Genomic DNA, 16,753 nt, shown 5'->3' on the forward strand with positions numbered 1-16,753 from the left:
TTAAAAATAAAATGAAACGCTATTGGGAGAAGGCGCAGTTTTACATTCAAAATAAACACTAAAACAAACAGCTGCCTGACTCCACCACTAGTAAAAGTGTCACCCGATTCAACAATATCACAGTTCAGACCAGAATTTCTATATTGCACTATCGTTTTTGTTGCTTTCACTAACTCCTAAAGGAAATATACTTGCAACAGAAAAAATGGAGTTGTAAAACAAAAGTTAAAGCACTGGTACCTTGCTCCTGGAGTCTCCTAACAGCTGTAGGCAGGAAAATATTGAAGGATGGGGAAAAAGCATAGAGAATTATGTCAGAAGCATATGTGGGGATCATTCTTGCAACAAAAGTGTACAGCAAAACATATCTTAGCAAACCAAAAATACAGAGTAGCGAGCGATTCATATCAAGTGAGATCAAGTGAGTAACAATAAAGAATGCTTTCACAATGGCATTTCCTAACCCTCCTAGACTTTTTACAAGACCTTCCAGTGCTTGCTGTAATTCTCTGCTAAAGCTCTCCCACACCGAGGGACATCTCCAAAGTCACCATTAATTCTGCGGTCTGGCGCTGTGGTACATTCTGTCTGCCCCAGGCTTCTATCCTGTGAGGCAAGAATTGTGGACCATTTTGCGCTTTCTCTTCTGAAGCAGGACCATCGGAGAAACCAAGCAGTTCAAATAAAAGGTAATGAGGGCAACGTGAGTGTCAATGGAGCTGGAGCTCAGAGAAAAGCCCAAGTCAAACAGAGCCAAGGTTCAGACTCTCCAGTCCTGCTCTGCCTCCTAGAACTTTGTGCAGTCCCTCCGCAGTTCTTTGGAGAACTAAGGAACGCCCCACGCCCTTAACTGGAAGTCCCATTTAATTAAGGATTTGGCACATCTATCATTTCCCAACCTCTGACCTCCACTGCCTAGGGTCTCAGAATAAAAGAGACAGAATCTAAAGGTTGCAACTTGGAAGGAAAAACAGTGTCACAGAATTCTGTTCCAGCTCCTGACTCTTAAGTTAAAGCCCCGGTTAGAGCAATCACCCTCAACTCCTGCACGTGCCAGAAAAGGCCCGCTGCAGAGAAGGCTCATGACGGAGCCGGCCAGGCAGCCCTGCTGAAAGGGAAGCTTTATGAGAGCAGCAAACTGCCTGCTCACTGCTGCTTTCCAAAAAATCTGAGCAAGAATAAACAAGAGAGAGAGAGAGAGAGAGAGAGAGAGAGAGAGAATCACTTGTAGCCACAGACCTTAAGTTTTGATCACACAAAACATGGCTGAATTAAAACTTCCGGGTCTGAAAGTCGGATGCTTCCTTAGAGGAGAAGAATCTTCCAACAGCACAGGCACAGCCGGAGGTCAGACAGCTCTAAGAGTGCCTAGTTTAACGCTGAGCGCACAGACCAAAATACCCCCGAGGCTGCGCTCCTACTCGCTGAAACGTCTCTTTAGAATGCAATTTGACCACTAGCAGGACCTATTAAGGACCTTTTTGCTATAACCATAAATGTAAGGCCTCTCAGCACTTTATATATTTTTTTAGATATCCTACATAATAAAAGGGTAATATGTAAATTACCATCACTCCGCTACGCCCACGATTGGGCCAGTGGGAGGCACAGGGGGCGGGACTCGGGGTGGCCGGGGTGGCCGATTGGGCCTGCGGGACGCTGAGCTTGCGTCGCCAGCGTCGGCTCGAGCTCAGCGTCTGCGCCATGGCTGTGCTGCGGCACAGAAGGGGCCTCTGGGGCAGCGAGCCCACGTCCTGCTGCAGACCATCAAAAGCGGGGAGCGAAAGCGGGGGAGCTGGCTGTCTGTCCGCTCCGGCACCAGGCCTTTTGAAAGCCTCCGCCGTGCCGGAGGCTTTCGAAAGGCCTGGTGCACCAGCGGACAGACAGCCAGCTCCCCCCGCGATCGAAAGCGGGGAGCTGTGTGTCCGCTCCAGCACCAGCGGACCCCCTGCCATCAAAAGCGGGGAGCAGGCTGCTAGCAGTGTCCACGGAGCGTGCTAGGCTTTGTGGGGCAGTGGATATGGCCTGGATGGCAGGTTAGGCCTAGGGGACCCTACACGTGCATGATTTAATCATGCACTGGGCCTCTAGTTACATTATAAGGATGCAAAAACATACTCCACCCGTGCTTCATAGCCACAAAGGGTTCATCTTAAATTTGGGGAAAGTTTCCATAGATAATGACTTACAAACTCATTTTAAAAAACAAACAAACAAAAAAGCAAAACGATATGGAACAACTAGTGAGGTAATTGAATAAATACAGATTTTCAAACCACAAACTCTATGACCTAGTATAATATTTTTTTAGGTTATGCCATCAAAGCTTGTGAAGCAATAGAAGCAATAGAATGAGAAAAAGGAGATGCTGAAAAAAAAAGAAGAAAAAAAGACACCCAATGACATCAGAGAATCCCAATGTCATCACAACTTCCTTGATACTGGGGAGCACAGAAGAAATACTTGATGCTAATAATTTCTGTAAGGCCAACTCTCACTTATGAACAGAGATAAAGGTTTGAGGAAAAACCAGTAATATAAATTTACCCAACTTAAAGAGTGTCAAGGATGATTCGGTAACCTGATTTGGAGGCACTTTTCTGTTAAGACAGAATAATTCGGATGAGTAAGTCAAAGAGACGGACACGCACTGTGACTCTTACCAAAGCGTCAGCAACAGCAGCTTCAAGATCTGTACTCGTGCTTAACACGCGCATGGCATTCACAGAACCAGGTATTCTTCCTGCCTGGCCAAGCCCAAACCGGTCTATTTAAAAAACAAAAGCAAAAGATATGTCACTTTAATTCACATTTTCTCAAATTTTTTGCAAGGATTCCTGCCTCTTCCCACCTACAGAACAGAGGCACTGAAAAATGCCCCGCCCATTTTAACTACATTGGACTTGCAGTTTCAACTACACTTGTTTACCAGTGGCAGAGGGCAGACTGTTCACACTTAGCACCATCGTGCCACAGAGCATCCTGACAGCTGAAATGGTTCTTTGGTGATATTTTACTTTGGAAAGGTGCAGAGATAGGAGAGAGCAACTCATTTTAGAAGGGAGCAGAGCTATGGGTTGAGTCTCTTAATGTTTAGCATTCCCTCTAGAGCAGTGGTTGGCAAACTGCGGCTCGCGAGCCACATGCGTGCAGCTCTTTGGCCCCCTGAGTGTGGCTCTTCCACAAAATACCACGTGCGGGCGCGCACGTACAGTGCGATTGAAACTTCATGGCCCATGCGCAGAAGTCGGTTTTCGGCTCTCAAAAGAAATTTCAATCATTGTACTGTTGATATTTGGCTCTGTTGACTAATGAGTCTGCCGACCACTGCTCTAGAGCAAGCATGTCAAACTCACGGCCCGCGGGCTGCACGTGGCCCACAACGAATGTTTTTGCGGCCCAGCCAATATAATGATATGTAAGAAACGTTTTAATAAAAATTTTGTAACTTAATTTTTACAATATCCTGTTATACATAATTATTAATAACGAACTACAACGTTTCCTAATGACTGATTACTATAATATTTAATAATTACTATAATATTTTAGAAGCTGATTGCCACGTCATTAATCTTGTACTGATTTGTTTGGTTTGCGCGACAGGAAATATTTCACTTTTGGAGAACAAAAACAATAGATTTGTGTTACGCTTATTAATTTGTGCAGTTATTCAGTGTCTGGTAAGTTAATATTCAAGGAAAAAGTATTAATTTTTATTAAAAATGTTCTATTATTTTATGTTAACAATTACTCATTTATTTCAGCCCTTTGTATTCAGCATATCTCTATTGAAATAAACCTACGTTTCTATGAAAATTGAAGTTTTTATTTTTTTTGCGGCCCACATAAACTTAAACCTTGTTTATTTGTCCATGTTAGCCTTTGAGTTTGACATGCTTGCTCTAGAGTCAAAGTGGCCCTGAGGTTTGGTCAAACTAATTAGGACGCTTCAAGATTACTGAGATCTAATGCTATGTGCAATAGTCAAAATTTAAAACAAATGTATTCAGTTGATCACTGCAAATTTTCATCAGTGTCACTACTATTTAACTATTATTAATTAAACTCAAATTAATTTTAGGCATATGTTCATCATAATTCCTGTATCACCAAAGGTTATTTAAATATATTTATTAAAATTCTTTAATAATCACCACAAAAACTAGCATTTTAACTGCAAAATATTAATAATTAAGATGATATTGTATACATTTTTCCTGAGTCCCTCAAAGGATTTTTAAATAATAGTCTTTATTCATGTGGACAAAATGGATAGAATCCAAAAGATTTAAAACAAATTTTACAGTTCAAACAACTATTCTAAGCTTGCTAATGATCATGGACAATGAAAACTAGCTTTTTAAAGTCCTTTACATCACAGTTGACCAGCCTTCCTTAAGAAGTATTGAGATTTAAACTATAATAGAAGGTCCATGTAAATTATTCTTCACAGGTATATCATACTAGTTTCTTATTTAAAATGCTAAGATATTAAAAAAAAAACTTTGGAAGAAATGTTAAGATAAAAAATGCTTTCTTTTTATTAACATATACTGGACAAGGAAAATCTGTTACTAGCCATATGAAGCATCTACAATAAAAGGAAAACTAGTATTTGTTTTAAATAAATTGATCTTTCCTATAAAGTGATATATAAAATCTTAAAAATAATATTTTAGATATATAACAAACATCACCTACAAAACTGGTCAACTTTAAGAAGTGAAGTGTTATTTAACGCTTTTAAAATGTCAGTTTCAAAACATTACATCTTCCATCGCCACAGAAAGAAAAAAAATATAAACAATGCTAATCAAAAAAGTTATACAGTCATGAATTTTTATAAAGAAACAAAAATTGTATGTTATACTATCCCCTTTTTTAATGCACTTGCTGATCATACTGAATGTCACCTTAGTCATTTAAGGCAACTTAGTGTGCCATATAAACTAAAGAGAAACCACAAAACAATTATATCTACATACTTAGACAGATATAAATTACCAGTTGAAATATGAAACGAGTATAAATTTGAGATTTATTTTGCACAGTTTCATGAATGATCTTTGTTCATTTTTCCCCCATTAAAAAAGGGTAGATAGTAAGGGATTTATGAATAACAGAATGAAAGTAATTCAGTTAAAAGCCATTTAAAAATTACCAGCATGAACTTAAAACAAAGTCTACATAAAATAAAGTAAGAAATCAGATCTCATGCCAGCAAGTCTTGCTCCAGGGATAATACTGATTTTTCAGACACAAAATTAAAACCATAAGAACAATGCGATTAATTATTCTTGCTTCCCAAATGCACACAGCTTTGTCACACAGTGACTGCAGCTCATTCTAAATGTATCAGAGATCACTGAATTCCAAATCTTAAGAGGAAATGTTTGGATCTAAGCAGAATTGTAAGCCTTTTATTTCAACCAGAACAAACTCTGTTCTGCATTCTCGCTGCTCTGATACTAGTAAGAAGCTCCATTTCTAAGCGATGGATACAGATGGCTGTACCCTCAGTCTGGCCCATAACCTTCAGGGGAATTTGCTAATCAGAGCATATATTTTAAAAATGCATACCTGGCTTCATTTAGAGGAGGAACAGAGAAAATATCTAACTCAGTGAATTGGTCATGGTTATCACCTGTGACTTAATAAGATTGTGTCTTACTCAATACTGTAGTCATTAGGGTTGCTAGCATATGAAAATGATGCCAGTTAAATCTGGCAAACTGATATATTATTGTATGCTTACTTTTGCCCCAATGGCTAACCAGTGAATTTTTGATATTGTCAAAAAGGGGCTGAGATGGAAAAAGCTTGGGGACCAAAGGCTGAAAAAGCTACCACTGGCCTGACTATGTCATCTGAATCATGATCTTGTTTTTCCATAGAAGTGTTAGGACAATCCATTTATTTTTATACCTATAATTTTATGTATGACATACTTTGGTAACTAAACAGTACCTCCAAATTAGAACTTGACACTAACTAAGATTAATAAGCATCACTTTATTGGGAGTAAAGACTTGGGAGATGACTCTATTGGATAATATTCATACTCCATTCCCCACAGGGACCCTTCTGATACCTAAAGTTTGGGTTGCTTTCCTGGGGGAGGGAGCAAAAAGAGGGTGAGAAGTACTCCCCGACTTTTTGCTTTGTTTCATTTTAACATAAATGTGAACACTGGAGAAATAATGTTGTCAAACAAGCTATAAAGCATCTACAGCCTATTAACAGAACCATAAACATTCAACAACTTAAAAAAATTAAAGCACAGTGGGGGAGGGTGGGAATGAAGTGCATACATGCCAAGTGCTAACCAACACTGATGAAAACGAATGTCAAATGAGTGCGGAACTAGAAGAGATGGATGGGGAAGCGAGGCATGCAGTTAGCACGTGTTCACCTGACTGCCCGACAGAGTCAGCAGTGGAGAGAGCGCTAGTGGACCTGGAATGCCGTCGAGAGGCTGCAGGTAAAAGGAATGGTGACACCCACAGGATTAACACAGAGGTACCGAGACAGAAGGCCACCGTCCAAAGGAAATGCAGCGACTGCCGCCACGGGCCACGTTTTCTCATGAAAAGACATGGTGCTAGATATGAATGGATAGCAAGGGCCAATCCCTAAACTCCACGGCTGCTGGCTCTCAGGCAGCTCTTAAACACACAGGCACTCAAAGGCCCTCTGTAAGGCATTCCTTATGCATCAACGAATTCAGACTCCAGGTGGATCTTTATTCCATGAAGCCTCTATCAGCCATTATGAAATATGCAACATGAAGAACATCAGGAGTCACCAGCACCGTCTGAATCCGAGTCGAACAGCAGGATGGATTCACTCAGCCCACAAGATGTCTCATCAGTATGTGATGCACATGTAACCATGCACCAAAAACAAAAGAGAATTCATAATGTCATCTGAACACAAACAGAATGAAATTACAAGGAGAGGACTCAACAACTGCACTTCCATTCTCCCCGGTCAAACGTCTGTTCTGTTGCATGGGTACCCCAATTAATGCATTTAGTCTTTAATTATTGAAATTTAGTTTTAAGTTTAAATGGCCTTCCAGGAGAGGCATTTGCATACCACAGTATGAGCACTGGCTCTGTAATGCAACTGGGGGCAAATCCTGGTTTGATCTGTTAAGACCACGTGCAAAGCACTTAACATCTGCATCTCTGTTTCCTCATCTGTAAAATGGTGCTGATAACGGTACTTACCTCTTGGGAGTTGAGAGAATTAAGAGCTCATACATACAGCACTAAACACAATGCCAGGCACAGAACAAACAGTGGTTAACAGTCACCATAGTGGTGCTGGTGGTGGCAGTAATAGTGAAGAGTGAATTCCAATTTACATCTAGACATTAAATATTGTTTCATTAGCAAGTATTCATAATAAGCATATTAAGTCATCAATCGGAGGAAATGCATGCTAAACTACGTCCTTGTGGAGACAATGACTTTTACAATTAATTATGAAATATAGACTTGATTCAAACATGAATTTTTTTACCAGAGTGCCATCCAATATGTGACGACTGCACCCCAGAAAACCCCTGTATAACAGTAACACTGAGCAGCGCTACTTCTCACACACACCGGAGTGCAGTGTTCTGTCCACGCTGACATTCACTGTCATCAAATATCAAAACCTCTCCAGTACATTTATCATAAAGACCATGTCACTTGAAGAAATGCACATATTTGTGGTATATGTGGTATTAAACAGCAAAGGCTACGTACCTGGTCAATAAGGACACATTTTTATCATCTTACAAAAAAGAAAATTAAAAATTCCTAATTCTTCAAGAAGCACAAAAATAAATCAGCAATCTCTAAAACAGATATTATAAAATAGTCCCTTTACTCAAATAAGGAAGATGGCAAAATGTTTTTTTAGACTGAAGCAAAATAATCATTTCATTATATAGGTTGATGAGAATCACTTGATAGTTTAAACTGAAAGTAGCTTTTAAGGAAAACATGATCTAAAGGTTTCTTATAAAGTGTCCTTTGGTTCTATTTCAATAAAATATTTTATAGTAAATCTGTCATGTAATGAATCCTTTGTCACAATCTCAGTAAATACCGGACAATGGAATCCAAGGTGAAACCATTTAAGTCAGAGCCTTACTTACAAGTGCTAGAGCCCTTAATTTCACTTAAATCTTGTCATTATAACCATATAAATACATACTCATGCCATTAAAATGGCCCAAACAATCTAGTCATAAAAATGCAAACTTAAAGCCAATATGTAGTCACATAATTACCTTTACCCCCACCCTTTTTGGAAAGTGAAAACTGGCCATGTGAGTTGATACAAAGGGGCACTAACACACAAGCTCGCTTCTTTATAAAGGGGGTGGGGAATAATTGTTTAAGTGGATAAGAGAAAGAACCCTTCACATTCTCTGAAGGGCGTAGGAAGTTCCCCTGGGACAGCCACCTTCTGGGACTTATCCATGAATCCCCAGGTCCTAGCCCCAAGCCTGGAAGTCACGATTCAGAGCCCTGGCTGGGCTCTTTCCTTTGCCTACGCCTGCAGCGGCCTCACATACAGCATTGAATACATTTCAGAGAACAAATGAAAGACATCTGCTGCCTTCAAATGCGGCAGGGTAACCACCAAGCTTAGAAGTCAGACCTGGATTCAAACCCAGACCACTGCACAGCTGTGTGACCTGAGACAGTGGCTCATCTCGAGCCTGTTTTGCCATCCGTAACCGAGGGGTAATAGCTATCCCGGGGACCACGAGGGATTATGCTCAGAATGGTGCCAGGTACACCTGAGCGCTGTTGTTCCTGTGTAACGAAAGTTTTATAAACAAATTTACCCCATGGAGGGAAGTAAAGGGCCTGGTATACAGATTCATCTGGAAAGATGGCACTACGGCCTGACCACCACCGAAGACACATGCCGGTGCTGGAGCCCCTGAGGGAGGGCAGCAGCGGCACCCACACCGTCTGTCTCGGTGGAAGCACAGGGCTGTCATCAGACGGAGCAGGTCCCTCTGCCAAAGGAAGTGAGGACAGCCCGGCTCACTCAGCTCCTCGGGTTTGACGGGACCTCAAAAGTGCAGCGCAACTTGCCTGGTCCACAGACCACAAGGTGCTTACACGGGCTGCGTCCATGGACAAGAACAAAAATGCCAGGATGTGTACGGACTACAAAGACGGAATTGCCTCTAAGAGACAAAGTGGCCAATAAACAGACTGACTTGTTCGCTTATGTAACAGGTTTTCTGGAGCAGCGGTCGCCAACCTTTCAGACCTCATGGACTGATCACCGGTTGGCGACCGCTGTTCTAGAAGGTCAAATAGCGAGCAGGATGCATAGAAATAGATTCTTAAAAGGAAAAATCACCAGCTCACTCAGAAAAAACCCACCACTGCCGCCCTCGACTGGTTGGGAAATCTGATCTGTCCCTGAGATTGCTGGGGAAGGGCTAACCGCACCAGGCAGCCGCCCCACCTCTGCTCGCACCGCCAGGTCGCATTCCTCCCAAGGCACCTCACCAGGTCACGAGGGCCATCAGCAGGGCTTCTGCATCTGTTACCCGCTCTTCCTCAGACTTCAAAAAGGACAATGGGTCATAGAGGAATATATCTAGACTTTGATTATTGATACCGATCGGGGGGAAAAGATACTGGGAAGCAGTGTATAACATTAGAAGGCACTAAAACAACTACTAAGACCTTACGCTTTTGACATTTTTTATATTTGAAAGATCAGTTGCTCCGAGTGAAAATAACAGACCCCTGACGTCCCCGTTCCATGTGACACTCTGCCTCAGGCCCTTCGTCATAAGCAATTTCTACCGGCTTATCAAAAGGAAAACATGCAGTTGTACAGCACTTCACTGGACAAAAGACTGAGACACAATTACTGAAGAATACTAACATTTCCTTTATGTGTTGACAGACGACTGTGGGGATTAATAATTTGCACTACATAAGAAAGTAATTTATATGTCCATATCAGAGAAAGGCAGAACTATTAAAACTAAAAAGAAAAGGCAAATAAAATATCCTATAATAGATACATTTTTTCCCTTGTTTTTCCTGAAGCCTAGAAACGGTTAAAATACAAATTGTGGCTCTAAGAAAGACTGAGGGTGGGATGGGGAATGAGGAGCCCCAACGGGGGCCGGGCTGGTGGCCTGTGGCACGGTGCTCACACCTCCTCATGACCAAATATTGTAATTCTTTTGTCCTGGGATGGCATCAGGTCACAGAAATTAAACCGCCGCTTGAGCCCAGGAAGAATGAAAATATCTAATGAACTAGAAACATCAGGAAGTTTAGCATTGTGCTATATACCTGAGCAATTTATCAAAATGCTATTTTCAGATTGTTTGGATGAAAGCTTTGAAATGACTCAGTTAACAAAAGCATGGCTAATATCTTCATTCATGCTGCTTTTTAAATTAATGTCATCACCCCGAAACTGAGCACATTTACTGTCCTAAACATGAGCATGTTTTTATATTTTTTTTTCCTTCTTTGAATTAAACCACATATAGCCTAATCTCTGGCAAAATTAAACACAAATTGTAGAAATTCAATGAGTAAGAATAAACTCTGCATTAGTTCTACTTTTAAGCAGCAATGAACCTGGGCTAAGCTTCATCTTATGTTAGACATGAACACACGGATGAGCTTGCCCGGCTCAAGTGGCCATAAATAACAGCACAGACCGAAGTGATGTTTTTTCCTCTAATACTGAAAAACTGGAAATGCCCCAGATTTAAGCATGCAGAGGGGGACAACGAAGGGTGGCGAAGGAAGAGGAAAGGAAGAAGAAAGGGTCACAGGACAGCAGGAGGGAAAGCAGGTCATCCCCCTGGCAGTGTCCGGCCGGGACAGCATTTGGAGCAGGGGAAGGATGCTCCGAGAGCCAGCGCCTCCGTGTACTCACCCAGTGGAGGGAAGCCCCGAGCAGGGCTTGTATCTCGGCTGCTCTCACGGCTGGTATCGCGGCTGCACCCCTGACTCATGCTGGGTCGAGGGATACGGCTGCTCCGTGCTAGTGTGCAGCATGAGGGGTTTCAGAGAAGGTGAACAAGTTTAATGAAGACAGAAAAACTTACAAAATGTCAGTCACATTCTATTAACGTAATCACGACATTGCCCTGATGACTGAGCACGTGCCCCTGCTGCGTCTCCTGACGGCCGTGCCAACAGCAGGAGGTTTGGACAAAAACGTAACTATGCTCAATGCCTCAGAAAGCGGTGCACTTTGGTATGAAGGTAAAGGAACACCTCAGTGTGGAAAAAGGAAAGAAAGCTTCCAAAGAGCAATCCGGCTCAGAAAACAAAAGCTCGGTCTTTTAGAAATGATCGTTTTCATGGCTTTGGCAAGCTTCTTTCTCCACTGGAGGGTAAAGGACCAAAGCCATTTCCATGTGCGCTGGGTTCTCAATTTAGATCGAAAAACACAATAAGGGTCCTGGTCACTGCGATCCATGAAATTAACTAATTAGGAGCCCACTTCTCCCAGCCGGGCCTTCTTGACAGAGAAGTCACCTGGACTGACAGCTAGAGACCCTGCGCACTCGAGTCGGTGTGCAGACAGTTCAAACACATTTCACTATCGAACCAACAGGGAGGGAGGGCTGGGACTGCGGTCCCTTTTTACTGGTCCAACATTAATTCCTGCTCCTTCTCTGGGGATCAAAACTCTGCCTGTGGTCCTTACTCAAGCACCTTCACTTATCCAGCCTTACACCGCCTCACAGGGCCTACACTGATCACCCCGATCTTCGCACTGTAAGATCCCTCCACTGACCTGAAAATGGCCAATTACTTTAGGATTATCTATAGATAATTTTATTATACTCACATTATAAAACACTGAAAACACAATCACATAAATAGCCTAAGGTTTCTAATATAACTTGGCTATAAAATCGCAGAAAAGATCATTATGCCCTTATTTTTTTCATTTTATTTTGAGAAAACAGAAATATAGTACTGGAAAAATATTTGTAAACACCCTGGCATACTGCAGGCGTGTAACCACCAATGTAACAGCGGATGGGGACAAGTATCTCCATCCTGAGAGGGTCTATTCATCTGGACTGGGTAGAAATGCCTTCTTTAGAAATTTTGGAAAAAATAAACTTGATCCACTGATGTAAAAACATGGCTGTTTTCAGATCAATGCATCAATGAGCACAACCTACTTATTTTAGAGCAAAGGTATGTTTATGGTTTGGCCAAACCAAAACAAGAATATCTCACAAACCAGAACTGTGAAGCCCCCGATAAAGAAGACTACCAAGGCGGAAAAGCAACCAACTTCCGACTGTGTTCCTTCTCAGGGCTAGAGTTCCGTTAGACCCGAACGCTGAGGAGGTGGTGTCCAATGGCTCAGGTCTGCACTGGCAAGCAAAGGAAGATCAAGCACAGGAATGCAACCTAAGCAACAGTCAAAACAGAGCTGCATCTGGAATTCTCCAGTAATTCCTAAATTCTCCTTCGTCTTGCCAGTGACATGGAGCACTGAGTTTCCACTCAAAGAAGCAGTGAGTATGTAATCAGCAACGTTTGATAACATTCTGAATAGCTAGCTCCTACAATGAGGGCAAAAGCAGCAGGTGCTAAACTCTTAAAAAGAACTAGGAGTATCTGCTGACCCGCCAACATAGGACCAGATGCACAGAACCTACAAAGCAGCACTTCCTATGCTCCGAGGACTGACACCAATCCAATTCCTGCAGTGACCTCGCAGCACCGCGCTCACGCACTGGCCCGGCCACGGAGCCTCCCCTTCGGAAGGCCAGGAAGAAAGTCGGCATCTAAAGAGCACAGTGCTGTGAGGCGAGGCCCACGTGGTAATACTTCTGGCTCCCAGATGAGAGGCATGCATGAACATCTGTCTGCTGCACTGCCTGCTCCAAAACTCAGGGTCAAAAGTAATAAAAACAGTCCCGATAGTTTTTAACATGTCATGCTTAGCTCAGCATTTTCTTCTAGTTCTTGCCCAATTACTTCAGAAGTTTTACCCAGCTCTCACTCCCTCCCTTAAATTAACATACATGCTACAGCAATGGGAAATCTGCTCTCCCTGCTGTGTGAAGACAATAAAGAATGTGAAAAGGGATAGATGTGATCTGAAACAATATGCATAATTCTTAATAAGGTTTAGCCTCCTAGTACTTCACCAAGAGAAAGTTCATTCACCCATTCATGTTGCCTGGCTCCTTTAACATATGGCTAGTAGTAACACAGAGAAGAATCCATTTACAATTTTGTAAAAATCTTCCCATATGGTCCAAACCTCATTTAAGTACCTCTAGTGATGGTATCAACAGTTTAAATGTTGAATAATTTAAAACATTTATAATACCTCTTCCAGAGACCAATCTATTAGGAGGATTTAAAGTAAGTATATAAATAAACCATTTTTACAAGGACTAATTAATTAGGTGGTAAAAACCAAAAACAACGTATCAAATCAACTTGCCTGTGTACTGAGTGCCCAGAGGGGACAGTCCACGTGAGAACAGGGAGGCGAAGGCTGACAGGAGGAAGAAAGGATGAACACACTTGCTATCTGAACTTTCTAACCGCGTTCTTAGGCAGCTCCGGAGCCCTGTGCTCCATGAATTGCTGGAGAGCTTTGAGAAACCACTCGATTGGTTTTCATTTCCTGAGAGACACTTATTCCACCTTTATGGTGTTTTAAGGGTAATCCTGACCTTTGCCTTTTAAGGAAGAATTCTACCAGAACTTAAGGAGTGCAAGAGGAATAATGAAAAGTACCAGAAATTAAGACATAAACTATCTCCCTAGTCTAGATATTGTCATGTTTTAGTCTTGCACACAGTGGTCTAATTTAATTGCTGGAAGTTAATTATTAATTTTTAATTCTTTCAAACTATTTTAAAGCAGAAAATGTAAAAGTATTTTAAACATATACCCACAGAATGTAAACTGCAAAAACTCAAATCTTCCTTTTAGCCTTTTTAATAGATGAGCAGGAGAAGAAAAAAAGAACAAAGGCAAACTTCCAAAATAGAATTGCTATGAATGTCAGCTATTTATGTGACTTTATTATTAATAAAAAATAGAATAAAAGACAAAAATGAAATAATTCACAAACAGTATATTCTTCTATTTTGGTTGAATAGCTTATGAAGGAATAAATTGCCAAGAAAAAACAGGGTAGCAGGGTTTTATTTGGTTTCTTTGCTATTTTACTGGAATTGCATCCTATTTTGCTTAAGTAAATGCTAATGAAAAAGAGCTTGGGTATCATTTTTATCAAAGATGAGAAAAGAATATTTACTTAAGAAATATTATTTCAAGCAAAAAAATAGTATAGCTGAACCAAACATAATTTGTAGATAACTAAAAGCAATTCTCAATGCAAATTCTAAGCCTAGCTTAACTATAATTAAAATTACTAATTAGTCTGGGAATTGTATAAAATATTCTTAAAAGATAATCCCTCTTATTTTGAATATTTATATTCAAAGTTGCTATGCAATGAACAAAAGACTTACACAGGCATATACGTAGTATATACTAAATGATCACAGAAATATACACTCTATTACTGAAAAAGTGCTAATATATCTGACGTCCTATGAACTGGAATCTCTAAGATGATCACAGGGAGAAATGGGAAGGTACATTTATTCACATATGGATCTTCATTTCTGTGTGTATGTTCTTATTCTCCCAATGTGCAGACATTTAAAGGAAACATCTATTTTATTCAGAATTATATGTATGACCTCAAAGCTTGACATATAACTGATCCCCATAATGAGTATCAAGAAAATAATTTGCTTCAAAATGATGTTTTAAATAAAAACTCTTCGGAAGTGGGCTCCTATTTAGTTCTTACTGATGGATGATGTTACATAGTACCTCTTTTAAAAGCTTATTAAATGTGGTCTTTTCAACTATCCGTAACACAAACTTCATAGTTAAGACCATGGAATATCAGGTCCTAAAGTTATGTTAGGTGACTAAAGTTGATTTATTTTCCAATTTCAAGAAGGTAAAAATGGCATCCTTAATAAGTAAAGTAAAATCTCCCCCACCCCCAATTTAAAAGTATGACTCTAATCTGGATTGCCAAAACCTCCTATGAACTTAATTAACTATGGAAAAAAGACAGCTTAAATCCTCACACCCCGATTTGAAATCAAATGCATTTTCCAAACAAAACCAGATCCAAACACACATATGTTGAGTATCAACTCTGAAATTTAGATATTCCAGCCATGATGATTTTCTCTAGTTGTATCCACATTACTTGTTATTACTGGATCCAAGTAACTTGTCAGCTCAGGCAGCATGCTATGTTATGCCACTTTATGCTGACATTATGTGAAATTAACTAACCACTGCTTGGTTACATTTCTCACCTGCTTTGGAAATGTCAAACCAAATCCTATGCATTCTACTTCTTACGTATCTGCCCCTGCCTTCTCTTAGCTCAGGTAGCTTTCAAGGACTTTCATGAGCTGGATGCTAAGCGCCCCTCTGCCCTCATCTCCCACCCCACCCTAACCAACTTCCTTTATTGTAGCCAAATGAATTACTGTGTTACTCAGGATGCACTACACTCCCTCTTGTCTGACTGCTGCTGCACATGCTCCTCTCTGCCCTACAGCACCTTTCTCCTCATCTCCCCACCTTACACTTCACCACAGCAGGTTCTATTCTGGGAACCTCTCCTAGCAGGAAATAAGGAAGAAATGGGGCAGACACTCCTTTTCTAGGACAATTCTTGCTTTCAAGAAAAACTGTGACTGAGGAGAAACTCAGCCAGACATCTTGGTGCGGTGGTAGCAAGTACTATGGGATTCTGAGGACTTCCGCGTCACGGGAAGCCAGCCTAAGGATACCAGAGGGCCAAGTCATCGTATTTGTTTTACTCTGTACACTTTCACCCCTAAGACCACAAGCTATTTGAAACCAGAAGTTCAATCTATTTCATTTACTTCCATTCCTGAAGTCTAACAAAGTACACTGCACATCAGAGTAAACATTCAAGTAAAAGTTGTTAAGAAGACGAATGAGAAACACAAGCCCATAAGACTAAAAAATATAGCACTGATTTCACATTAATAGATTTTTACCCTTAGAAAGCAGGTAAAGACATAGAGTTTGAACACACATTTTGCATAATATATTACCAAAGACTACTACCTTTTATATTAAAAAGTAGTGTACAATTGGATTTTAATAGAGGTAAAAGGTCTTCAAGCTGCTGAGAGTAATTCTATACACTATTATAAAGAAACTTGATACTACAACACAAAAACAAATACTACATACTTCATTTCCATCTAGTCCTGGATTTTATGTTTGAACAATACTATGTCAAAAGTAAGTGTATATATATATATATATATATATATTTTTTTTTTTTTTTTACTATAAGTTTCACCAATTAGGTTAGAGAAGATCAGAATCAAAATAAATGTGGACCCTACAAATTGCTTTTGAAAATTTAGGTTAATAGCTACTTAGTGCTAATCAGTGAAAGAAAAGTGAAAAGCAACATTGCTTCTACGTGTTCAGTAGAAAACCCTGCCATTCCCCCATTTCTAACATTTTGCAAAATGACTCTGAAACACGAAAACCCACAACGACACAATTCTTCCTCATCAATCTAAATGGTAAGCCCCACACACTTTTCAGTTAGAACTGAAACCTGAACATGCCATACTCTATGAAAAGCACAAATCAAAATGTGTTTTTAACATGGG

The 16,753-nt window shown here is 40.5% G+C and overlaps 1 protein-coding gene across 9 annotated transcripts in view; it reads right to left on the minus strand.

Moving 5' to 3' along the window:
* CLASP1 (cytoplasmic linker associated protein 1) overlaps positions 1–16,753 on the minus strand; it is a 273,855-nt gene that overhangs the window by 83,039 nt on the left and 174,063 nt on the right. For 7 of the 9 annotated variants that reach the window (XM_079782851.1, XM_079782848.1, XM_079782849.1 and 4 more), the window contains 2 exons: positions 2,664–2,767; positions 241–264 (listed from right to left, as the gene is read on the minus strand). In XM_079782851.1, the coding sequence (XP_079638977.1) occupies positions 241–264; positions 2,664–2,767 (128 nt within the window). Of the gene's footprint in view, positions 1–240; positions 265–2,663; positions 2,768–10,938; positions 11,047–16,753 lie in introns of all 9 variants that reach the window. The other 2 variants (XM_079782856.1, XM_079782853.1) reach the window with 2 other exon arrangements.

The sequence above is a fragment of the Cnephaeus nilssonii genome, assembly GCF_951640355.1.
Source record: "Cnephaeus nilssonii genome assembly, chromosome: 10".
Classification (NCBI taxonomy): domain Eukaryota; kingdom Metazoa; phylum Chordata; class Mammalia; order Chiroptera; family Vespertilionidae; genus Cnephaeus; species Cnephaeus nilssonii.